The 27408-nt window shown below is 26.0% G+C and overlaps 4 protein-coding genes and 1 long non-coding RNA gene across 8 annotated transcripts; 1 reads left to right on the forward strand and 4 right to left on the reverse strand.

The window, feature by feature from the left end:
- The first annotated feature begins 179 nt into the window (after positions 1-179).
- On the forward strand, positions 180-6661 carry LOC105259098 (valine--tRNA ligase). The gene is made up of 18 exons (XM_025415371.1): positions 180-570; positions 1051-1218; positions 1359-1486; positions 1572-1736; positions 1854-2055; positions 2164-2452; positions 2524-2648; positions 3218-3363; positions 3435-3642; positions 3734-3904; positions 4185-4306; positions 4452-4560; positions 4634-4909; positions 4990-5319; positions 5412-5567; positions 5690-5893; positions 6030-6305; positions 6393-6661. Exons 1-18 carry the CDS (start codon positions 397-399, stop codon positions 6606-6608), a joined length of 3465 nt encoding a protein of 1154 aa, XP_025271156.1. The 5' UTR covers positions 180-396; the 3' UTR covers positions 6609-6661.
- Positions 6662-8187: 1526 nt separating this feature from the next.
- LOC105259099 (DENN domain-containing protein 1A) lies at positions 8188-17953 on the reverse strand. Of its 4 annotated transcripts, XM_025415365.1 has the most exons (16): positions 17780-17953; positions 17447-17696; positions 17035-17190; positions 16803-16940; positions 16594-16729; positions 14352-14405; positions 13954-14211; positions 13751-13852; positions 13425-13652; positions 13180-13356; positions 12991-13023; positions 12758-12821; positions 12496-12676; positions 11702-11834; positions 9713-10378; positions 8188-8644 (listed from the first exon to the last, which is right to left on the reverse strand). In XM_025415365.1, exons 2-16 carry the CDS (start codon positions 17461-17463, stop codon positions 8213-8215), a joined length of 2775 nt encoding a protein of 924 aa, XP_025271150.1. In that variant the 5' UTR covers positions 17464-17696; positions 17780-17953; the 3' UTR covers positions 8188-8212. The 4 variants fall into 4 exon arrangements, with proteins under 4 accessions (XP_025271150.1, XP_025271152.1, XP_025271153.1 ...); XM_025415366.1 differs by having other exon boundaries at positions 8213-8644; positions 12758-12812; positions 17447-17953; XM_025415367.1 differs by lacking the exon at positions 9713-10378 and having other exon boundaries at positions 17447-17951.
- LOC112639935 lies at positions 15184-16549 on the reverse strand. Its single transcript, XR_003123756.1, has 2 exons — positions 16422-16549; positions 15184-15580 (listed from the first exon to the last, which is right to left on the reverse strand). It is a non-coding gene; the product is annotated as an uncharacterized LOC112639935 (long non-coding RNA).
- Positions 17954-18339: 386 nt separating the features above from the next.
- LOC105259100 (argininosuccinate lyase) lies at positions 18340-23154 on the reverse strand. The gene is made up of 11 exons (XM_025415418.1): positions 22987-23154; positions 22534-22653; positions 22280-22366; positions 21901-21984; positions 21440-21571; positions 21103-21203; positions 20521-20714; positions 19458-19657; positions 18999-19223; positions 18558-18664; positions 18340-18494 (listed from the first exon to the last, which is right to left on the reverse strand). Exons 1-11 carry the CDS (start codon positions 23005-23007, stop codon positions 18344-18346), a joined length of 1422 nt encoding a protein of 473 aa, XP_025271203.1. The 5' UTR covers positions 23008-23154; the 3' UTR covers positions 18340-18343.
- Positions 23155-24631: 1477 nt separating this feature from the next.
- Positions 24632-27092, reverse strand: LOC105259005 (dihydrolipoyllysine-residue acetyltransferase component of pyruvate dehydrogenase complex, mitochondrial). The gene is made up of 6 exons (XM_011270658.3): positions 26793-27092; positions 26368-26528; positions 25861-26249; positions 25325-25686; positions 24932-25231; positions 24632-24839 (listed from the first exon to the last, which is right to left on the reverse strand). Exons 1-6 carry the CDS (start codon positions 26906-26908, stop codon positions 24710-24712), a joined length of 1458 nt encoding a protein of 485 aa, XP_011268960.1. The 5' UTR covers positions 26909-27092; the 3' UTR covers positions 24632-24709.
- Between the last annotated feature and the right edge of the window lie 316 nt (positions 27093-27408).

Consider the following 27408-nt stretch of genomic DNA (forward strand, 5'->3'; position numbering starts at 1 on the left):
GGACTCTCTAAAGGCCATTCTCTCAATGGTTCATTTTCTTATGCATATACTTGGGGACCAATCAATTTCCTTATGCTTATGGTTATGCGCTTATGCAAAAGTGTGTGCTGCGGCCTTAACGTTTGTTCTTTGTAGCTGAACTTCTTGCACTTTTTTGTTCTTCCTCTCTTTCTCTTCAACTTCCAAATGATTAGCTATCTCATTTTTCGTATACATTAATATAGAAAATTCAGTTGCGAAGCACGAATCCCACGCAATCCCACGTGCTGGATGACACTTTCGTGGTTTTGCAATCATTTGAACGTTTCATCAGTCACTTGTCCAAAGAGGCTCTCTGGTTTGAATATAAAACAGGAAATAGACAAATGTTGAGTTTCTTTTATTGAAAAAAAGAAAATGGTTAACATAAAAAATGATGAAACTACGGATGTGGTTGCGGAAAATGGTCCTCAGAAAACAGCAAAGCAACTGCAAAAGGAGGCCAAAAAATTGGCAAAGTTGGAGAAATTTAAACAAAAACAGGAGAAAAAGGAAAGTGAAAAGCCAACAAAGGTGAAAGAAAAGCAAGATGTAAGTATATATCCTAAAATATGTTAAATTCTCTGGCCCTAATAGTACAGAAAGCATGCACATAAATCTGGTATTTTAATTAACCATATGGATTCCTTCACCATTCATTAGACAATTTTTATAAATCTGATTTAATTATTTTAATTAGTTATTTTTCATGTCTTGGATTATTTGGTTCACATCACAATAAATATACATATACATAACATTTATTAACAATTACTAAGAGATTCAAGAAAAGCAAAATATCTGTTTGTTCTGTTTGCATTCTCTACAATTTTCTGTATTTGAAATGAGATAAAATATATATATATATATGTATATTTGAGCATGGAAGAAAGAGAAAGCGAATAATCTGAACATAAAAAGTATGAAATAAAACCAACAAATCTAAGGTTGATTAAATTTATAATCAAATGGAAAACATAATATTTGTATATTTGTATGTAGTATCTAACATATTAATTTAATATATTTTAGAAAAATGATAAGAAGAAAGAGATCACATCAATCTATACTATTAACGTAGTACCTGGGGAGAAGAAAGATATTTCATGTCCAATGCCAGAGACGTATAGCCCACAATATGTAGAAGCCGCATGGTATGCTTGGTGGGAAAAAGAAGGCTTTTTTAAACCAGAATATGGAGTATGTAAATATATGGAAGATTAAAAAAATTATTTAGATTTATATAAATATATGTTTTTTATATTATATGTATTTTATTTTTTTATATTTATATAAATACATAAAAAACAAGTTTATTTATTAAAATGTATTTATTTTAGAGGAAAGATATATTTAAAGAAGATACGAAAGAAAAATTTGTAATGATAATACCACCACCTAATGTAACTGGTTTTTTACATCTTGGACATGCTCTAACTAATGCTGTGGAAGATACTATTACTAGATGGTAAATATTATATATGTTTGGGATATGATTTTTCTGAAATTTTTTTTTGTATGAATAAACTATTAAAATTGCTGTATTTATTTAGGAATCGTATGAAAGGCCGTATGACTCTTTGGAATCCAGGTTGTGATCATGCAGGTATTGCTACTCAAGTAGTTGTAGAGAAACAGCTTTGGAAAGAAGAAAAGAAAACTCGTCATGATATTGGAAGAGAAGAATTTATCAAAAGAATATGGCAGTGGAAGCATGAGTAAGTATAAAATTTAAACAAAATATTAAATAATTTTTATATAGAAATTACAACAAATGTAATGTTTGACATAATAATATCTAATCATGATATTTCTTCATCTGAAATATTTTCCAGAAAGGGAGATAGAATTTATTTACAATTAAGGAAAATAGGTGGTTCCTTTGATTGGAGTCGTGCTTGTTTTACAATGGATCCTAAATTATGTAAAGCTGTAACAGAAGCGTTTGTGCGCTTGCATGATGAAGGCATTATTTATCGCAGCAATCGTTTAGTTAATTGGTCATGTGCTCTAAAAAGTGCAATATCAGATATTGAAGTGAGTGCTATATTCAAATATTTTTTTTTAAATTTATCTTTTCTAAATTTTTAGTTTATATTTAAGATTAATATGGAAATTTTTATTAAAAATATGTTAAAAATATAGGTTGATAAAGTGGAATTAAGTGGTCGAACTCTATTATCAATACCTGGCTATGAAAAGAAAATAGAATTTGGGGTTTTAGTATTTTTTGCTTATCAGCTCTTTGATTCGGAAGACCAAATAATTGTAGCAACTACTCGTATCGAAACTATGTTAGGAGATACTGCTATTGCTGTGCATCCAAACGATAGTAGATATGCACAATACATAGGAAAATATGTGCAGCATCCGTTTTGTGATAGACGTATACCCATTGTAGCAGATGAATTTGTCGACATAAACTTTGGCACTGGTAAATATTTCTTAATAAATTTCGTGAAAAAATGGAGCGAGTGTGAAAGTATGTCTAATCTGATTATTTAGGTTGTGTAAAAATTACACCAGCTCATGATCCAAATGATTATGAAGTAGGAAAAAGACATAATCTACCATTCATAAATATTTTTGATGATGATGGAAATATTACTGCAAACTGTGGAAAATTTACGGTATCATATCTTTCTTTATATATGCTTAGATTACATTCTCCTCTTCCTAAATCGAAGTACAAATTTAATTATATATTTTTGATTATATATACATACTTTAGCTTCACTAGTATCAAAATATATGTCAAGAATATAATATTCCATTCAGAGTAAAAATAATCATGATTTTTTATATCTTTTTTAAGTATAATTTAAATTAAAAACTTTTTTACTAAATAAAGCATACTTTTTATATATTAATAATCATAGTTTAGATTAATTTGATGATATAATGTCATTAAAATTAAGCTTTAAAAATTGTAAATATGTTTTAATTTTCAAAATGTTATAATTTTCAAATTTTTTAAATTACATTAATTTAAGTTTATTAGAAAATAATACCTCACATAAAAATATTTTATTTTGTATTTTTAATTTATTTTCGCATAAAAAAATTATTTCTTTCTTGGTCTGTGATTTTGAACACGTCCTCATATACATATTACATAATAACAACTTTGTTTTGAAATTTTATTATGCATAATGAAATAAGTGTACATAAATATATATAAATTAAATTTTAATTATAGGGAATGAAAAGATTTGACGCTAGGGTGGCTATCATTAAGGAATTGACAGAAAAGGGTCGCGTGATTACTATAAAAGATAATCCAATGGTAATACCTATATGCAGTCGATCAAAAGATGTCGTTGAACCTCTTGTGAAACCGCAATGGTAAGTAACATAACACATTATATACTATAGTAGTCAAATTTTTAGAAGCATCTAACATTTTTCTTATTTAGGTATATCAAGTGTAATGAAATGGCTGCTCAAGCTAAGGAAGCAGTAAGCACAGGTGCCCTGAAAATAATTCCAGAACAGTTTAAAAAGACTTGGAATATTTGGATGGATGGTATCCGAGATTGGTGTATTTCACGTCAGCTCTGGTGGGGTCATCGCATTCCTGCTTATGCAATTAAATGTATTAATTCTCACGTGAATAAAAACGAGGTAATTTTGAAGAAATATATAACTTGGGAATCATAAATGACTTTAAATTTGTATGTATCAAGTCTTAGTCACAGATGAAAATTTTATATAGGCAGATGAATATTGGGTGAGTGCACATTCTGAAGCAGAAGCAAAAGAAAAGGCAGCCAAGAAATTAGGCATTAACATAGATAATATTATTGCGGAACAAGATCCTGATGTATTAGACACTTGGTTCTCTTCTGCTCTGTTTCCATTCTCCATTTTTGGCTGGCCAGATGAAGTATGTGTAAACTATTTATAGATTGAACTTTCTTTTAAGAAACAAAATTACGCTATATATGGATTAACCTATGAAAGTCTATATATCTAAATATCTGTAAAAGTAAATAATACAAAGTGTTTTACATAAAGTATCGCAAGGCATTTTCTCCGAAATTTGACATAAAAAAAATGTTTCAGACAAAATTTATAGGTTTTGAGAAGGAGAACCTTGTAACACTTTATGTGAAACACTTTGTATATACATAGTTTCAATATATTAGCTAGGATATATTTTTCAGACTCCTGAGCTCAAGACATTCTATCCAGGTACACTATTAGAAACTGGTCATGATATACTTTTCTTTTGGGTAGCCAGAATGGTCTTTATGGGCCAAAAATTATTAGGGCAGTTACCTTTCAGGTATGTTACAATGCATTTTCTACATACTTGTTTTTTGTAAAAGAAAAGAAAGAGAAAAAAAATACATATGCATACGTGCGTGCGGATGTATATAAGTAAAATACATATTTTGTGCATGTGAAAATAAAATCAAAATATTATACAGAGAAGTATATCTACATGCAATGGTGAGAGATGCACATGGAAGAAAAATGAGTAAATCTTTGGGAAATGTAATAGATCCTATGGATGTAATTAAAGGAATATCTTTAGAAGTATGTATGAAATCATTTTATTTTATTAGTTATTTTATTTTATTCGAATTTTCTTATTGTTAAAATATTTCAGGATCTCCAAAAACAATTGCTAGATTCGAATTTAGATCCAAAAGAATTGGAACGAGCTCAAGAAGGTCAACGACGGGATTATCCACAAGGCATTCCTGAATGTGGTACAGATGCTTTGCGATTCGCTCTCTGTGCTTATACCACTCAAGGACGAGATATAAATTTGGATATATTTCGTGTACAAGGGTATAGATTTTTCTGTAACAAGATATGGAATGCTACTAAATTTGCACTTACTTATCTTGGATCTAAATTTGAACATGAATCAAATGATGTGGTAAATTTTAATATTTTTTTAAAAAAGTTATTCATAATCTAGTCATAAAAAAATTTAAAGGCTTAAAACTGAATTTTTAGAAATACAATGGTACTACTATTGACATAATTGGTGATGGCAAGTGGTATCAGCAAGCTTTGAATGAATCCTGTGTACAGGAGGCACTAGATAATTATTTAGCAACTTATTCATATCTTGATGGTTATACACCCTCACAACTTGATTCAAAAGTTTATCAAACATTAAAGAAATTGAATATTAATTTTGCAAATTATTTGCATCTTAAACGTTGGTATAATCATATTGCAACATTTACGGATGAAGAAAAAACTATATTCCGTGCAGAACAAAATGAAATAATACCACAACTTACATATACATGTAAAAAAAGTAATGATGATACGTTTATGGTAAAATCTTGTTTAATATATAAATAATCTCTTATGACTACCAAAAAAAAACAATTCAAATTGGTTGACATTTATATTATTTTGTATTATAGCTGACTGGACATGAGACAAACGTAGATTTATGGATGCTATCACGACTCAGTTATGCTGCCAAAACTTGTGACGAAGCATTAGCACAATATGATTTTGCATTAGCTACTACTATCTGTTATAATTTATGGTTATATGATCTGTGCGATATTTATTTGGTAAGTAACATTTTTTAGATATGTATATATATATATATATATATATATATATATATATATATATATAATAAAAGTATATTTTTATGTACAATTTAATAATAGTAAACAATTCATATTTTTAGGAGTATCTTAAACCTATATTTCAAAGTGAAAATAAAGAGGCAAAGTTGGTGGCACAAAAAGTATTATTTAAAACATTAGATGTAGGATTACGTTTATTGAGTCCGTTTATGCCGTTTATAACAGAAGAACTCTATCAACGTTTACATCAGAAGAAACTAATATATTCAAGTATATGCATAAGTCCATATCCGGACAGTTCCGAAGTAATTATTACTTACAATATTAATAATAATAATAATAATAAATATTAGTAATAATAATAATTAAAATATTAATTTCATAGTTATAACACATCAAAATGTGGATATATATATTTGATATACATGTGATACATTTCAGTGTTGTTGGAGAAATCAAGAGATTGAGAAAAACGTTGACTTTGTGCAAAAAATAATTAAGAACATTAGATCTACCCGTGCAACTTACAATTTACCTAATAAAACAAAAACCGAAGCATATATCATATGTAACAATTCAGTTTTAAAAGAGATAATTGTTCAATACAAGTCATTCATAGAAACTCTTGCATATTCTATTCTTAGCACAGAAAACCCTCCAGAGGGATGTGCTATCATCACTATAAGCGATAAAATTCAAGTGCATCTCTTACTTAAGGTAATTAACACATCATATCTATTATATATGTCATATTAATTATTATTATAAATATATATTTATTACATTAATATAAATATATTTTAGGGTTTAATTGATCCAAAGAAAGAATTAGAAAAATTGAAAAAAAAAGAAGGACAATTGATTGAAGTTATACAAAAATTAAAACAAGATTTAGCTACACCTAATTATGATACAAAAGTACCACTCGATATTCAAAAAAATAATAAGGAAAAATTGACAAATAGTAAAGGCGAATTACAACGAATAATTGATGCACTAATAGTTTTACAAACAATGTAAAAGCATATAAAATAGAAAATTTTATAAATTCTACACTTAATATAGATATACGATTTATTTATTGAGTTACTTTATAGTAAGTAATTTATTGACCTATTTAATAGTAAAAAGTAATAGATCAAAAAATTATAATTATATTTTTCGGTTTTTTTGTTTAAAATTATATTCACAAAATAATTTGAAAGAGTGAGAATGTTAAGAAGTCTAGATATAGTTAAGAAATATTTATATAAAATTTGATAAAACACAAATTCGTTTGTGTAAAAACATAAAAAAAGAAAAAAAGAAAAATACAAAAAAAAATTTTTGTATACGTAGAGAAAAAAATCATGTAGAATATACTCTAAAAATGCAAACTATATAAATTATAATTAAAGCTTCCAGGAATTTTTACTGAATGTATTGTAATATAAAAGAGAAACAAGGAAGCCTTTTAGTATTAATTATAAATTAATTATATAATTTATGGAAGGCGACGCATATGCATGAATTATACATATTTCATATATTAGAAGTAATATTTCAGCATAATATATAGGATATAATAGTAGGATATATAGAATAAAAATATTGGATAATATCTTGTGTGAATGAATAAAAGGGATTTTTTGTCTGAAAAAGGCATCTTATGTTTTTACATTAATTTATTATAAAGCATTGCAATATAAATGTGCAACAGTTATTAAAATTGATGTAATCAATTTCTAATAATGATTTATAAACTGTAAAATTGTACGATATATTTGTTTTACTTTACTCTTTGCACACTATTTTCAATCATTCTCATTATAATTTGTTTTAAATGGACATCCGATGTTCTATACAAATATATTAAAACTCGGTAACTGAATATTTATTAAAAATTTAGATTAAAAAAAATAAAATCAATATCAAATTATATTTTACAGTTTACAAGAAAAAATACCCTGATAGTGTATTTAACGTGAAATGAGGTCAAAATGAAAGAGTGACATCAGTAAACCTGTTACATTATGACATTTTCTGATATCATTCTCTTGCTTAGGTAATAGCATTATACAATATAATACTGTTATTCTTTTATGATTACAATATATTTTCTCGCGGACTTTTTTCAACATTTTAATTATATATTTTAAACAAAATATTAAACTATTAAATTAAATTTTAATATTTGTGGTTTTTCTCAGATTTATTATCTCTTTGAGTTCTTTTATTATGTTATTGTTTTCTAATAAAAGTTTTATTTTCGCATTACATAATCCATTTGATAAAAATGAATGGAAAATATTGATAATAGAAATAGAAAAATTTGTAACAAAGTATATACAACAAATATTATTAATTTTTAATACAAAAAATATACAGAGAGGAATTATACAAAAGTATGCTTTTATGAGCCAAAAAAGTATATAAAATTTATCGCGCAAAACATAGCATGGATGACTATTATGCGTATATAACAAGATAATTATTGGCTAATTCTCACAATGATTTTATAACAGAGTATTAATGCGAATAATTGATAGTAAAGATATTTAAATATATAACAAAAACAATACTAATGATATATTTACAAATATGATAAATAATATGCATGTATATATGTGAAATTATACTAATATTTATTCAAACTTTGTCCAATTATTTGGTGATTTAATAGCAGATGTATTTAGTGTTAAATTGAATGTATCCATTGTATCAACATTATTAATTTTGTTGTCTGGTACACTTCGATTACATACAGTAGTAGTCTTTGTAGATGGATTATCACTATTGGTTAAACTAAATTTACTAAAATCTATACCATACGCTTGTAATAAATCCATATCACCTACGTTATCCGAGGCCTTCGGTTTGTCATTGTTTTTATGCGACGATTGTTGAAAATAAGGATATAAAGGATTACTAAGACCTTCATTCATTTCGGGTAAATGTAACGATTGACTCATTTGTTTTGTGCTTGAAAGCTCGGGAACTTTAGAGAGAAGTGGATCAAAATCCTCATTACTATTCGTTGAATCTAAGCGTATTAAATCCGGGACTTCAGGAGAATCCTGCAAAGAAATATATAATGATAATAAATAAATTTTAATCAGTGAAGCAATGTATGAGAATTATAACTTAAGTTTTAACTTAGAATATATAAAAATGTTGTTTTGTTTTCGTTTAATGATGATGCTTGCGATTTTATGTGAAAATTATAAGTAAATTTCATATGCAGTGTTTCAGGATTAAATGTTCTAACTTAAAATATAAATCTAGAGTTCTCTAAGATAATTAAGATATATAAATAGAGACAAGCTTTTCTTTCACGGCATCAGCAACGGAACAACAACAGATGTAAAAAAAAGAAATAATATGTGGACGAAATGATTGTTATAGTTTTAAATTTTATAATTTAGAAATGAAGAACCTCACTATTAAAAAATACTTCCAAATAAACAACGGGAATCGAAACTTTTGAAATATATTTAATACGTAAACATATGAGCTAGATTATTAATATAATTAAATCTATATTATATATAGATTAATTGTAAGATAAAATCCATGTTGTGCAAGTTTTTGTAAAGATTTATTTCGAGATCCTAAATTTATATTTTAAGTTAGAATATTTATTGAAATTTGATATATGCATCTAATTATCGAACATTATTTGACAATTTCATTCCATACACTTATACGTGAATTACAATAATTTACTACATTCAAAAATTGAGAACTTGGACATAACAACAGAAATAAGAGAAACAAAATTTACAGAGATAGATTTACCGAGTTTATTTTTGTAACTTAAAATGGTTGATAGTTAAATTTTCTTGCCGAAAAAAACAAAATTTTTATTATTTAATATTCTCGTAATTTAATTTACCAAAACTTTCGGATTTATGATAATAAATTTAAATCTATATATAATATTATTTTGATATCTGAATATTGAAATAATGCAAATATTCTTTTTAATCCGTCTTTTAATATTTGCTTATTCTAATAATTGAAAAATAATTCGGTAAATCTAGAACATTCTAACTATATTGGACATACTTTACGAATCAAACAATTATACAAAAATTGATCGGACTATCGTAGATATAAAAAATAATGGACGATGTTATGTTTACCTTAACATGTGCAGAGCAGGATGTAGTATTGAATGGATGTGATAATGGATGAAATGGAGCGGGCATTGAAGAAATTTTAGATTTAAAAAGTGGTGCAGTTTGTAAATAGATAGGCATTAATACTTTACTCGTATCAAAAGGATCATCTTCATTTACTTCATGAAGAAAATTTGACGTTTTGAAAGGTCTATCAAAAGATTCGCTTGTCCATGTATTTGATATTGAATTAGCATTTGTAAAATTATCTTTACAATTAACATTTTTATTATTTGAAGAAAAATTTTCTTCCGTTTTAGGATTTTCTTTTTCATGAACACATAATGATAAATCAACTACAGGTTTCATTAAATTATTATGTATATTTAATTCATGTAAAAATCGGTTTGGTTCAGTGTTTTGATTATATGATGCAGATGCAGGTAAAAGTGATGTTTTATCTACTTCTTTCACAGTTCTGTTTGTCTTTGAAGCTAGCAAATTAGAAGAAAACATTTTCGATTGATTGAATGAAGTATCTGAAGGAAGAGGATAAGGAGAAGAAGTTAAAATTGATTTTTTCGAGGAAATTTCACATGGATTTGTAATGACAGTACTAGGCGAAGGACTGTGCCGTAAATGCCCACTCCATGCAGGTCTCAAGTTGTCTAAACTGCGTACTGGTTTCAACTGAAAGTGATGCATGACAAATTTTTACTTTTCTTTTATATAATAAATTAACTAATATGAATTATGAAATACCTAATAAATTCTATTGATACATTATAGTAACAATACACACATACCGATCTTTAATATATCACATGCGTATAATAATCATAAATTTACTTATTCATTATATTACAATTTATTTTATTATCATTATTTGTATTAACACATCCAACACAAATAACATGTATGAGGCAAACAGGTTTATGCTACTATATGTTCTCAACTACTATAAATTCATACTATTTGATATCTCTCCGATAGCTCAATCAAACAACAAGCTTAACATAATGCATAATTTGTCATTAAATACTATTTCTTGTAATAAACTTGTTAAATTTGCCGGTATCGATAAAAAAATAGTGACTCGCTTAACATAAAATTCCAATGCATTATTATATTTTAACAATACAAAAATAATGTGCAGAATATTATAAAATTAATATTTTTAATTTTTCTTCAAGTACTTTTCTAGTCAGATAAACATTTAAAAAAACAATTTATATATTTTTAAAGAAAGCTATAAAATGATTAAAAAATTTAAGAATGCTAAAAATTACTGTCAATTTAAATGATTTTAATGCAAGCACATGCAAAATATTTTTTTAGACACGTCCTTATGTATACATATAATAACGCATTACATGTAATTCAGAAAAGCATGCTCTGCACATAATTATTTTTAGTAATGAATTTTGTTTCAAATCCTATATTATATATATATATATATATATATATATATATATATATATATATATATATATAATATAGAATTTGAAACAAAATTCATTACTTAAAGGACAAAGAACAATTGATAAAAAGCAACAGAAATTTACAAGATTAATGCATAATAAACAATTAATAAACAATTTATTTAAAAAAAAGTTAGCATTTATCATCTGTTTATATCATGTTATAATTTTTACTGCAATTAAAATTTGCAGAAGATAAATCAATAATGGAAATTTAGCTCGATTTATCTTAATATACATTATTAAAATTAAAATGATTCGAGCTAAGCTCTCTCATCAATATATATTTAGCTTGCAGGAAATGATATATATGCAATTATTAAAAACAAAGACATGATAATCATATCTCATCATTTAGAGAATATATTTATCTTAATTGACAATTAATAATTTCTCTTTTTTGTACTACTTTTAGAGAAATTATAAAAAAAAACAATAATGTATAAATATTATACATATAATATATTACATATAATTACTAATAAATATAATAATAAATTATAAATAATAAAATAAACTATATAAAACTTACCGTCCTATCCACTGCTGGTATTTTTGGAAATATTACATCTTGAAGTTCGTGCATAAGGTCTATATTTATGCGCTCTGGTGGAGAATCGGATTCTTCGGGAGAACTCGGGTTTAAAGGTGAGTATTGTTTCTTACTGCAATACATATGTACATGTGCTATGCTTTCATACATGTATATAAATATTCCATGAGAAAACTGACAAATTTCAACAGTGTAATCTAGAATTATCAATATAAAAATCAATTTATATTTATTTAGCTCATTCATTATCAAGTTAAAAAGTATATTATGTATTAAAATAACATTATCACATATATTGTTTTGACTATAAATTATCAAAATATTATTTTTACAAATATCATTTATTTTACGAAATGAACGTAAGTAACTTAATGTAATATGATATGTAATAAGGTCTGAATAAATAGAACAATAGCATGCTTGACACAAGATTGATGTTTTAATTAGTACTTAAAGTGATGTTATTTTGATAATGTATAATGAAAAATTAATGAAAGTAAAAAAAATATTAAAGCAATATTCATAATATTTTTATTTTGATACATACAATAATATATACTTCTAATTTAATAACAAAATCAAATTTTATTTATATATGATTTTGTTGTAGACAAATATTTTTAAAATACACTATTAAAATGTCGGTTTACTCGCAATTTTATTATACGTTAATTGTAATATTATCAGATGATATATATATATATATATATATATATATATATATATATATTAATAACACATAGACATCTATATATATAAACAATTATATATACCTTGCATCAAAATTAGTATTCCGCAAACGCAATTCCTTTCGATAACTAGTTGTTGCTGATACTCCATTTGGAGATTTTGATGGAGATGTGAATCCAATAGGTCTTCTATCTAAAGTGGGTGAACTAGGAGCTGATCGCGGTTGATGAAATCTCATATTCGTTTCACTTCTATTAGGACGCCCTGTCCACATAAATAATTATTTATCAATCAATAACATTTAACGTGAAATGATAAAGTTATCAATATCAAAAAGAAACGCACCTTTCCATTTTAGTCCTTTATATGCCGTTTTCATATCTTTCCCTTTATCTTTCACCTGTTGATACTAATCTTTATGATTCACTTTTTTTCATTGTTATTAACTATTATCATGTTATAATTGATAAAAAATAATACAAAAAGTTATAAATAATGTTCAAACATATTAAGAGAAAAGAGTACATATAAATATAAAAATATATATTCAACATAATATATTTTAACTTAAAACTTACTGATTTAACAGCATACTTTACTGCTGGATTGGCCTGCAAAATAAAAAAAAATAAAATATTCTCATTTTTCTTTTTTGTACTAAAAGCATATATATGTAAAATATATCTATGTGAGATTAATTTTGGAATAAGCTATATAATACTAATTAATTAAAACTAATTCAAACGACTTAAAAGTTGTTAATATACCTTATCTTTCACACTACGAAAAAATGCAGAGCTTTCCTTTCGCATAGTGTAAGTCCATTCTCTATACTGTTGCATAAATTTACTACTTGATTTGGCTGAATAACTGCAGGCTTCCATTTCAAATTCGTCTGAGAAACCAAGTCCTGAATTAAGCATATTCAATCTTTCTTCTATAAACTGGAAATATCCAGAATATTTATATAGTATCAAAGTAGCTATAATTTTGCTATATATGAGAGACTTACTTGTTGAAAAATTTGTAATTCCAACATTTTTCGTAAAAAGGGTTGCATGGAAGATGGTCTACTTTCGACAAAGGCATTTTGATTAAATGTAATACGTTCACCCTGTTGTAAAGTTAATGCTTCTCTATAACCAGCAGTTAACTGTACTAATGCACGCAAAAACGCTCTTGATACGCCATCTCCAAGAAGAGTTGATCTATTACGTAAAGCTTTCTTCAAATTTGTCACCTGCAAGAATTTTTTATTTCATTATTTAAAATGTATACATTATTTAATATGATATGTATAATATATATTGTCATAGCAATATCTAATGCTCTACATACTACATCTTGAGGTAAAGACTCCAGATCTTGAAATGGTGACTCAATTGTATTATTATCAGCATCCAAAATAACAACTTCTCCTAAATCACTTTTGGGTACTTTCTGCAAAGAATATTATAAAATATGTATTCCAATACACACTCGTATATCCATTCACAATATACTAACATATATTATCAAAATAAAATTTTTATTATAAATACCTGAAGCGTTGATGTGGGTACCCCGATAAGAAATGGCATAGGCGCTAATAAATAATCTATTAATGATAAAGGCAGGACGGGGATATATATATGTTGCCAAATCATTGGATAAATTAAGGCATTACATGCTTGTACACATGCACTTAATCTCGATAAACGTTTTGAAATAAAAATAATACGGCGTTCGTATAACATAGATGCAAATATCACCATCATATTATTTGAATCAATAGCACTATAATATTCAGTCAAGTTTCTCTGAAATAGTAAAATCGATATTTAGGGAAATACTTGACAATAATTTTTTTACTGTGTGTGTGTGTGTGTGTGTGTGTGTAAACAAATTTTTTTATAATAAATTATTTTAATAAAATTATATTCTTAATATTATTGCTTACATTTTCTGGAATACTAGGTAGTTGAAACTGTTTTGGACTTTGACAAATAAAATTCTGAAAAGATTGAAATGTTTTATATATATTAAAGTGTATATAAAAAATAATTTAATATATATTAAAAATTAAATATATATTAAATATATAATAAATATAAATATATATTAAATATATAATAAATATAAATATATATTAAATATATAATTAAATATATATTAAAAAGCAATTTATACATACAAGAAAAATGCGTGTTTTTAAATTTATTTCATACTCATACACAAATATATATATATATATATATATATATATAATTTTTTTTATACAGAATGTCCCAAATTTTTATACTTTTGATCTTTATTCAAATTCAGTACATTATGAATGGAAATAAAAAAAATATCATATAAACATAAATCTAAAGAAGTTTTATTTAAGTTTTATTTAAAAATTATAATAAAAGAATAAAAATACGAATATGATGGAAATAATAAAGAATTTGTTTTCATTGTTAATACAGTACAATACTATTTTATTAACTATTAATGTTCTAAAATTGTCTCAAAAGCTTTCGTTCTTTTACACACACAATGTGTGAAAGTTATTATTAAAATAATCTAATTAATCATCATTAATTTTTTGTTTTATTTCACATTATTCAATATAGTAAATACAATATTTTAAATTTTTAAATTGATGAATATGTATTATCATTCTATACACTTCGTTATTCAATAAGCTATTAGATAAATATCTAATAGCATTTTCTAAGAATCTTGAAAGGCAAATAATGTTCGTCCTCGACTTTTCTTTAAATTCGTGAAATCACTCTTCCATAACATGCTAGTCATCCAATTGTATATTTACATTGAAGTCTCATAATAGTATACTTTAAAATAATGAAAAATGTCCCTTTCATACGTATTAGATAGTTGTGTGTATGAATGAGAGTAATAATTCAGTCGCGCAGCGACGCGTATATTTGTAGGCACAATATCCTTTGCTGACGGTGTATTTGAAAAAACGTGTTTGTTTCGTGTGACCGCTACGATGAATTTCTCAGAATTTTACGGAAGCGTTCAAAGTCCTGAAGCGCGCGCTATTAAGAGATTCATCATTATTGAAGAGTACTCATCATTATTTTCATCTTTCTTTACATTTATTACCTTTAATCTCATTTTCCTTCTTTTCTATTTGCTCTCCTAAAGTCACTGTTTGAGATTCTCCTTGTCTTCTCTCTATTAATAGTTTTTTTAAAAAGAATTAAAATAAGTTTACTATAAATTATTTAATGCAAAAACTTTTTATTATTAAAAATTAATTTGTTTGTGATTTCTTTTTGGAAGTAGCTAAAAGATTTTGAAAGTTACTCAAGATTATATTCTAATAATATGTCAAAATTATGTACGTGTTTTAATAATATAATTTATCAAAATGTCTTTCTGAAAACATATGCTTATATACTATTTAATGATGTGATTGTTGCAATCTCTTAAAAAGTACGTGTTATATTAAGAAACTTTTCAGACAAAAATTAAAAGATTTTAAAAGAAATATAATGATATTTGTTCAATCTTAGGTCAAAATTATATCAAAATTAAAAAAATTTTAATTGAAAATCTTCATATTTCATTAAAAATTCTTATTTATGTTGATATTTTTAAAATAGTATGAACTTTTTTTTATTAATAATTTCTGTATTATAAAAATTATAACATTAGTAATTCAAAATATAAAAATTGCTTGACCGAATTTACAAGTGTATATACAGAAACGCTTTGGTTTATTTTTAACATTTGATTTTAAATCCTCACATATGATTGAAATTAACTGAAGAAATTTTTAATGGAAAAGTTTAATTACAGCATTTTGAAAACAACTCAATAAGCTATAAAATTTATAATGAAAACTTTAAAAATCTCAAGCTTAATAATATGATTTTAATTCTTTCACTTAAAATCAAATAAACATCACTGTAAACATCATTATTCCTTTTTGAAATTCTTTAACTTTTGTTAACTTTTGTTAACTTCTATTTCTGAAACATTTTTTAATACAATGCATATGTTTTTTAGATACCTGTGACAGTTATATTAAATCACTCTGTATAATATTTTTTTCTTATTTCCATCCATAAAATATAATGGTATAGATAAGGATATTCTGTATATGTGCACATATGTGCACATTTATCTTTCTTTCATACACCCATACACACATATTTTAGAAATTATAAGAACAATTAATTTACTGCTGTAGAATTTGGCAAAGAGATAGATATAGAATTTCCAGGAATTGGAACTCCACAGGTATATATATTTTCAAGAAATTTCCATAAATCCTCTCCACTGGCATTGCTGGTCAAAGACGCAATATGATTCAATAACCTATGATGCAAATATAATTTAATATTTTGATTCTGAATACATTTGAGTATTTAATTAACATATTTTTACTAACTTGTAAAATGTTTCGTGCCATGGAAGTGCACTCAAGACCACTAAAGCTGTTTCTGTTTTGGGATCGTGACGGCAAAAGCCAAAAGTCCATTTTGAATCTATACTAGTGAGCACAAATGAGAAATGTTGCACCAACAAACTAAAATGATAACATATAATAGAAAAATATTGTAATAAAAAGAAGGTATAAAAACTTATAACCATACAATATGCTGTACTTGATATCAACGTACTTTTCAAATTCACAAGGATATGTAAATTTAGGAACAGATTTAAGTATCTCTTCGTCTGAAAAAGAGTTAGGATACTTTTGGAGTATCCAAGCTGGCTTCTCCCCTACTGGTGCAGCTATCTCGCAGAAGCATTCAAACAGTTGTTTGACATTTTCTCTGAAGAAAATAATAGACAAACTAATGTTTATATAATTCAAGTAAACTACAATTGTATATTTTGCAATTATTAAGATTATACTCATTAATCCATGTGTATAAAAAATATAAAATATATTCTGTTAATCAAAATGGGAACATTGTATAAAGTTGCCCAAATGAAGCATAAGGGCGGAATATGCTTTCGTTGCATTTTACTCGAAAAAAAAATTCAGCAGTTCTATTATACAAAGAAGAAATGATGAAGGAGGCTTGCCTTAATCGAGATCCCATGATAATAGTTGAAAAAAAATAAGTACTTCGTATGATCTTGATGTTTATACGTCATCATATTACATGATAGTGATGTATTCCAATCGTATGTAATCTTAAAAATGTTGCAGTCACATGTCGTCGACACTCAATCGCTTTCACTAGCCGTCACGCTTGGGGATTCCGTTTTTGTCTGCTTTCCTCGGATCAGAAAGCGGCAAGTAGAATTAATAAATCACTATCCAAGATGAAATCTATAAAACGAACTATAGATAACTACGTATCCTTATCACGCGTCGCGTTTCACCGAAATTAGATTGAATCGGACTAAACATACGTCACGTAGAAATGCACTTAGGATCCATTTCTATCGTGTCAAAAACTATTGTAATATATAATACATCGTCACAGAATAAGCAGAGACAAGTCTGAGAGTGGCTATCGAGTTTCTCTTTTCGTAAGTCGCTTAAATGTTAGCTCAACAGCGACTTCATGTCCATTTTAAAACCGAGGGAATTATATAACCACATTTACTTTTCGATGCACCGACTAGAGGTACTCTAGATTTCCGACGAAGTTATCAAGGAGATCCGATATCCCGAAGATAATTAAGAATGAAAGAAATTGATGATGTTACCGACAGATTAATTGCATGAAGATTTTACACGAGTTATTTAAAATTTAAATCACGCGAAAAATTTAGTTCATCCACAGCTATTGTTTTATTTATCATGTTTTATTATCTTCGATTTTTTATGTATTTGTTATCATGATGCAATAAGGTATTTTATTGTATTATGGTTGTCATCTAAAAGACATATAGTAAATTTTATTATCAATAATTAATATTAAGAGATACATATATCTCGCTTAGAGATATAATATATAATTTCATATATAATTATTCTTTAAATGAATACTTTTGCAGCCAACATCGCAAATTATTAATCTGTTGTTGTACTGCTTCAAAACTAGTTCCACCGGCAACCTTGTATTGATCTACGCTGGAATTAAAGTTCCAAATGCACGATACATTTTCTTCAAACGGCTCGCTAAAACAGTTAGAATTTTCTTCAAATACAACTATTTCATCTTTAAAAATATTTTAATTATACCTTATCGTTTTTAATTGTTGCACAGATAACTCTGATAATGGTATTCCTTTTGATTCAGCCAAAGCGACAGCTTTCCCAGCCAGATGATGACTTTCTCTAAACGATATCTATAATTTGTGATCCAAATTTATTATTATTAATAAATGTATATAAAAAATCCCAACTTTATGTATTTATTAAATATTATATTTAAATTACTATTTAAATTAATATTACAGGGAAAATTTAAAATAAATCTCAAACTCGGGATTATTTAAACATTTGGCTCAAATAAAAAATTAATAATATTTAATTTAATAATATTTGTGTACAATTTTTACGCAAATATTAAGATAATTCGATTAACATTTAAATAAAATTTAAAGAAATTAAATTAGTGAATCAATTGCTCTAAAAATTATTAAATAAAATTGAACATCTAGAAATAGAAAAAATACTTGCGCCTTTTCTAACAAGATAATATGCCATATCGGTTGCGAGCATGTCGGATGTTAAAGCTTTCTTACAACTTTCCCTGTTTACTTTTAATGTGGCTAATGCTTTTTCAGCGATATGGAACATCTGATATAACGTATCATATGTGTAAAATATCGATTCTTTGTCTTCCTGAAGATCTTTATTGTATGTCGATGGAATTCCTTTCAATGTCACCATAAAGCCAATACACTAAAATTAAAACAATTTTACAAATAATATATTTTTCAAACTATTTTTCTTATAGTTTTTATCTATAATAAATTTCCTAGAAATTATCTATAATAAATTTCAGAATATAGATAAAAAGTTATTATATATGTTGTTTTATAGTGAAATGTGAAATTTTGAAGATTAATATTAATTCTTAATTTTAACATTATAATCTAATCTAATTGTCAGTGATTTAAATATATTTAAACAGACCTTTCCAAATATAGTGCCAGTTTTTCCACGTATTAATTCTATGCAATCCGGATTACGTTTTTGGGGCATTAGACTGCTACCAGTGGAATATTTATCAGCAAGTTGAATAAAATTAAATTCCTGAGTGCTATAGATGATCAAATCTTCGCAGAAGCGACTCAAATGCATCGATGATAATGATGACCAAAATAGAAATTCAGCTTAAAAAGTCAAATTAAAGACAAGTAATATATAAAAATATTTAAAATAATATGTAAAAATATTTTAAAATCCACTATAGATGTGATATAAAAGGAAAATCTTATTAATTTTATTCGAAATTTGTATTGTTGGATGTTTTAAATTAATTTTTTTATAAGAATGCGAAACATTGTTTTTGAGTTAATCTGTTAAAAATGTTAATATATTAAAAAAGAAAAGTTTTTTTGTAAACTAAGTTTAAATTTAAGAAAAAAAATTTAAAAAAAATATTAAAATTACATTTTTCACCTAATTTCAGATATATTTTACTTTAATTCAAAACTGGGTTGCAAAGATAAATAATATTATAAAAAATTATAGAAAATTGTACAACAAATATTGATCTTTTGATAAAAAATTTTATTAAAAAAATAAATTTAATATTAATTAAAAAATCCTCAATTTAAAGGATGATTAAATAAATATAAAGAAATCTACACTTAATATTTTCTATGTCGAAAATGTTATTAAATTGTTTATAGTTATAATATGTTTTTTTAAATTTTCTAACAAAATGTCGATTTTTAATGTTACCAAAATGATGCGTTAATATATACATATATATATAATATGTTTGTAATTTAAAAAATTCGAAAAGAATAAAAAGTTGTTTATATTATTATCATATTTGCATTTGAGAATAATATAATTTAAAATTATTTTTATTCAATAGTATCAAAAATATATTTCGTAAACTTATTCTATATATATATATAGAATAAGTTTACGAAATATATTTTATATATATATATATATATATATATATATATATATATATATATGCACATGCCACAGAAATGTATTTATTTTTACTAAAACATACCGACAAAATCTCGATCTCCAACAGTATGCATACTATTATCGGTAATTTCATCGAAACCAAGTTCCATAGCTAAGAATTGACGATCAATAGCAAAAGGATTTCCTGCTATCGCACCACTACCAAGCGGTAAGATGTTTACATGTTTACGTACTTCTAGTAGTCTCTCCAAATCTTGCTTCGCGTACCAAGCATAACTACGAAATTTAAAAAATCAATAATAAAATTAGAATTAATTGAAATAATATGGATGATATTAGACTTTCAAATCAAAGTCTCGAATTGCTTTTTTATTGATTCGAATTCAAATATAATGGAACTGATAATGGAATTAAGGATAAATTAAATTATATAATTTACATTTATAAAACTTCGTAACAATGCATTTCAATATAGAACACAACATTAATAAAACTTGTCCAAGATTGGTTGTTTTTAACAATATTTCGTCGGTGTTCATATTAAAGAATTTTTAATATAAAATTTTTAATATAATAACTATTTTAAATTAGAATATTTTTAAAAATATTTTATTTTCTTATTATTTGTTTCTATTGAAAATTTATAAAATGAATTATTTGTCACCTAAGTAACCACTGACTCCATCTAATAGGTTGTGCCCGTTGCATATGTGTATATCCAGGCATAAGTATGTCTATATCTTCTTCCGCTCGAGTTATAAGAATCTATATTTCAGAATTAATAATGAATTAGTATTTAGCATTTTTTTCTTATATTATAGCTCGTACATTATTTTAAAATATGTAATAATAAATTAAACTATTTTTTGAAAAGAATATGAAAACTATAGTAAATCATAGATATTAAATAAACAATAGATAAAATTATTAAAATTTTATTAATCTAATGCTATTACATATAAGATGATATAAATATAAAATATATGTATTATTTTATTTACCTCGATGAATTTCTTTAGCCTTATCAGAAGTTTATCAATCGATTTTCGAAGCCATAATTTGGTATCGGTCACAGTTTGATCATTGCGACTCCTCCCCGTATGTAATTTCTTTGCTATATCACCAATTAATTCCTGTAATATTAAAATATTTGTAATGATGTTAATTATCTTTTATTAATATCTTTAAGAATTCACATAAATATTTTTGTTGTTTATAATTTTATTGTTTTGGAGAGATTAATATTAAAAAATAACACTGTGTATATGTGTGTGTGTATGATTTAAAGAAACAACTATGGTAAAACATATTATGATAGTGATAATTATATATTTGTATTTGCTGGAAATATTGTCTTATTAATTCATTAACTATACATAAATAGCAAAAATAATGTAATAATTAACTGATTAATTTTATACAAGCATAGCAAATCAATAAGATTCTACTATTGCAAACGTACCGAAAGTCTTCGTTCATTGGCACTATGTATATCCTCATCTTCATGATTTATGACAAATTTGTTATTTTCCCATTCATTTTGCACCTAATTAAAAATATATTTTTTTATTTTGTCTTATTTTTATTACTTATAACTGAAAAGCTATTATAACTTCGATATTTGTATATTCGAATTTTGTATTCTATTTTATTTTTAGAATATACGCTATTAAATTATTATATAGAGATTATGAGATATTTAGTATGTATATGCATATATATATATATATATATATATATATATATAAAATATATACATGTGTATGTGTATGTATATACACAACATATTAACAAAATTAGATTTTGTACAGTAAAATTGTAAATAATATAAATAATTGTACTTGTTTCAAAGCTGTATTTATAGCTTGCATCTCTTCATATGAGATAAGTTTTACTTTGTAAAGAGCATGTGCATAAGCTATGCTTCCCTAGAAACAATTAGATAGATATTATTAAAATAAGAATGCGGATTAATGAATTTATAATTATTAAAACTATTAATTAAAAACTATGAAATTATATTTAATTGTGTAATTTAATATTATACAATTTATTATTTATTTTTTAAATTCATAATTATATTATATATGTTTACCTGTATATCCTCGGCATACAATCGCTTATCGATATCAATTGACATATTAAAATTATGAAAATCCGAATCAATATCTTCAGTAAATCGACCTCCCCATAGTTTTTGACAAGTCAGTTCAGTCTTTATTTCAATATACATAAAATTAAATTAAATTAAAAATTTATTTTTATATAAACACACAATCTATATTACATGTTATAACTATTTTCTAAAAACAATTACTTAGAATTATATTATTTTTATATTTCTGTTACATTAATGTTTATATATATTTTTATTACAAATCTTTTTTTATATTGTTTTCAATGTAAATTATTTTATTATAATTGTAAAAAATTAAGATAAAATTGATTGCCAGTTTGCACATGTAAAAATAAATATATATTTGTGCAAAATATTTATATAATATCTACATAATTAGAATAGAAGTACATAATTTAAATTCTTTCTTACTTGTGGTATAATTCCATCCATTATTATACTTATACTTTATAACTCCACCAATGTCCAGAATTATATGAGAACTTCGAGAGTTGGTATGTTTGTGAAGTAATTGAAGAAAAAAGCGATATCGTTATCTAGTTCTAGATAACGATAGCATTTATATGAATTATACGATTAAGATTTGATTTTTTTATTTTATTCTCTAAAATAATTCACACGGAAATTTATATATTCTCATGAGAGATAGAAGTCCGGAGTCTTAAAAAAAATATAAATGATTTTAAAAATTAAAAAGGTTGAGTTGATTCAATTGGAAAGAAATTATAAATTTTAGGAATCAGAAACTTTTAAAATTTTTAAATGTCTTTCTCGTTATACAAAAAAGTTTTAACATCGTTCTAATATATTATTTATTGTTTAAACGTTTCTCTTATAAAAATAATTGATAGAAAATTAAGAACTAATTTTATTCATCTTATATATGATATATATCTTATGTGATATATACGCAAATTTAATCTACGCTGATACTCTCGGTGAGATACGCGCATGCGCTCATGTCCCTGTGCGCTGCATGATGGCGTCGAACTGCGTCGAACGTCGAATTGCGTCAATATCGAGATCGTCGAACTATGGATGTAGTGCGTGTTTTATTGTAGTGTGCGTATCTCCCTTCCCTTACACGCTGTAAATGTGCTGTTTGCATCCATTGGATCCATTTTTGATGCTTTGTCACCAGTATTTTGTTGGTATAACGTAGATTTTAACTTAATCCTAATCTTTGAAAGTGTCACGTTCGAATGATAATTTTTATTTTCCAAATCTTTGTTTTTGCATAAAAAGAAATCGATTGATCGTATAAGAAACTCTAATGTTATTCTAACCTAAAGTTTTGTCCGTAATAGTTAAAATAAAAATATCTGCACAATATCGTGAGATAATTTATTAAATATGATATACATATATATATATATGTGTATATGTATTTACTATAAATATTTTTGACAACTTTTGTAGTTCCTTAAACATGACTTTCATATTTTCTGCGACATAGTGCAGTCATATTTATTTATTATAAATATACATATGTACACATAACCGTTAAGAGGCAAGTGTTATAAATTTAGATTAGAATCAATTTGTTCGAAAAAATTTCCCAATCCTATCAAATAAAATGATCTGAATTATCTGTCAATTTTAATTTTGCTAATTGATGCGTTAGTCTTCTTACTTATATTTAACAAAATGTTTTTATATAACTCTTTCAACAGTTTCATATAATGATGGCATAACATTTTTAATTTATATCAACATTAAAACATAATCTCAGTAAAACAAATAAATATCTCTTTAATATCTTTTGAAATATATCATATTTCTATTTAATATTTCTGAAACAAAAAATGAGATATATCTCAAAAATTGAATTTTAACCTACGAATTAAAAGATTAAGAATTATATAAAAATACAAACAATATTATGTTATTATTAAATAGTAAACATTCTGTTTGCCCATTGCGATTGTTCACAATCATTGACTAATGCTTAAATTTTTATTAGATTAATTAATCAAGACATTTCATGGGCAATCAGATATTCAATCAGATATTACTTGTTAAATAACCATTAATAAATAAACATTAAATAATAATATTAAATTAAAAAAATGATATTTACATATTATTTGTGCCGCTCAAATCGCTCAGTTGAAATGATTGATGATTCAACATATTACAGAAGCATTGTTGATGGATTCTCTATGAAATCCTTAAAAGCAACTAACCATTGTGCACCTACCGCACCATCAATGGTACGGTGATCACAACTGGCAGTTACAGACATATATTGGGCAGTGGTGAATCTGTAAAAGCATATTTATAATATTTGTAATATAATTGCATATCATAAAACAGATTTTTGGTGGAAATATTATGAAATATTACAAAAATTTACCCTTTCTCATTTTTGGCAGGTATCAGTCTAGTTTCTGTGCCACCTACAGCAAGAATAATAGATTGCGGAGGATTTATTACAGCAGCAAAATTCTTAATTCCAAACATGCCTAAGTTAGACACAGTAATTGTTCCTCCTTGAAATTCTTGCGGTTGTAATTTTCCTTCTCTCGCTTTCGCGGCTAATGCCTTTACTTCTTTACTAATTTGAACCATACCTTTTGTATCGGCACTAAACACTATGGGAGTAATTAGACCACTATCTGTGCTTACTGCTACACTAACATCTACATTATTGTATCTAAAAAAAGATGCACAATTTATGTGTTTGATATAAAATATATTTCAATATATTAAATTGTTATTATATTGATAACAAATATAATATACTTACTGTCTGATTACATTTCCTAACCAGGAACTGTTGCCTTCTGGTATTTTTTTACAAGCCATAGCCATTCCTTTGATGATAATATCGTTTACGCTCAATTTTATTTTATCTTTTTCTAACAATTTATTAAATTGTTCTCGCATTGCTAATGCAGCATCCATTTTTATGTCCATTGAAAGATAATAATGTGGAATTGTCTGCTTACTCTCCAATAAACGTTTAGCAATAATAGCACGTATATTTGATATAGGAATATCTATTCCAGCTGCTCCAGGTGCTCCAACTGTTACCCCTGGTTTTATTGCAACAGCACCTTCTAGATCTTTAGATGTTATAGAGCCATATAATCCTGTTCCTTGTAAACCCTATAAAGAAAGTATTTAAAAAAATTAAGAATGTCATATGTATATTTGTAAATTATCCATAAAAATACATTAATTAAATATATTTATGCAGAACATTGAAAGAATAAAGACAAATTGGCTTACACCTGTCTTCATTCCTTTAATTTAATTCATAAAATAACAATTTTATAGCACCTGTAAACTGAGTCCTTTCTCAGTTGCTAATCTTTTCGCTAATGGACTAGCATATATCCTTTCTCCGGAAGGCGGTGGAATAGAAGGAGCTTTCGTCACAGTTGGTGCAGGTGGTGGTGCCGGTGTCGGTGCAGGTGATGTTGAAACTGCTGGCGAAGGAGGTGTAGCAGGAGGAGGAGCAGCCACTGCATCATCTTTAAAGTCTTTAAATGCAACTACACTCGATTCATCTTGTACAATAATGCAAACCAGTTTGCCTATGGGTACATTTTTTGTTCCTGCAGGTACCAAGATTTTAGCCAAATAACCTTCTTCAGGAGTTTCAAATCCCATTGTGGCTTTATCTGTTTCAATCTCTGCTAGTAAATCACCTTCATTTAACTTATCACCTAGGAAATTAAACATAAAAGATTTAAATTTAGGAATTTTTAATTCTGTACTCTTTTGTCAAAATCATGATCCTATACATGTTATATTATAATATCAAGGGACAAGAATTTCTTTTACCTTCTTTTTTTTGCCAACTAATTATTGTTCCCGTCTCCATGGTAGGAGATAATGCTGGCAGTGGAACTTTGATATGATCCGGATAATCCGCATAAAACCTGAGTTGTTGCTGCCATGGTGTTAATTTACAATGTAAAACAGTGTGATGTTGAATAAAAACCCTGAATAAAAACAAATATCTTTTGCATATATTCATTTATATGTAATGAATAATGGTTATATAAGACTTTTCTTATGTCTTTGACTTTACTATTTTGACAAGAGATTAATATGCAAATGACTATATTATAAAAGTTTGGATTCTTTGTGCTACATTACATTGAAGTTAATGTGAAATAACCTTAAAGATTGTTTCTAATCACAAAATATAAATAATCAGTGTAAGATTTAAATAAGAGAATGATTCTAGATCTCAGGCGAAATACCTCTGTTGATGTTTTCTGTGAAGATAGCGGATAACTATGGATCTCACGGTGTTGGTTCGTATGGAACCACGGACGATAGAACGGGCTAATCGTATGCTCGATATGGTTCGTATCATATCTGTCAGAATTCTAAACGAATTAATCTAAAATTCTTGACGCACGTGACAGTCGAAAAATTTCACGAATTATTCTAAAAATGATACTCCGTTCGTCAACAACCTAAGTTTAACGTGAAATCGCAAGAACAGATGACCAAATGACGGACGATATTAAATACCAAACCAGAGGTCGTCAGCAAGGTCACGTGGTTTTTTACAAGGCTGTGTTCAGAAACACTACCCTGAAAATATGAATGTATGAATCGGTGGGGATAGGATGAACTCCAAATGCGAATAATTTCCGAATGGAGTCCAGACTCATATGGCGTTTCCAAGTGGTCGGGTTTTAATGATTTAATCGCTCCGGGATAGTTTACTAGATATTATTGACCAATCATAGCCATTCTTTAGAAAAATGTAACTATACATTCTTCAGAAAAATAGCTGCGATTGGTTAATAACATCTAGTAAACTATCCCGGAGCGATTAAATCTGACCACTCGAAAACACCAATATAT

This window comes from Camponotus floridanus, unplaced genomic scaffold (genome assembly GCF_003227725.1).
Source record: "Camponotus floridanus strain SB8 unplaced genomic scaffold, Cflo_v7.5 scaffold12, whole genome shotgun sequence".
Taxonomy (NCBI): Eukaryota; Metazoa; Arthropoda; class Insecta; order Hymenoptera; family Formicidae; genus Camponotus; species Camponotus floridanus.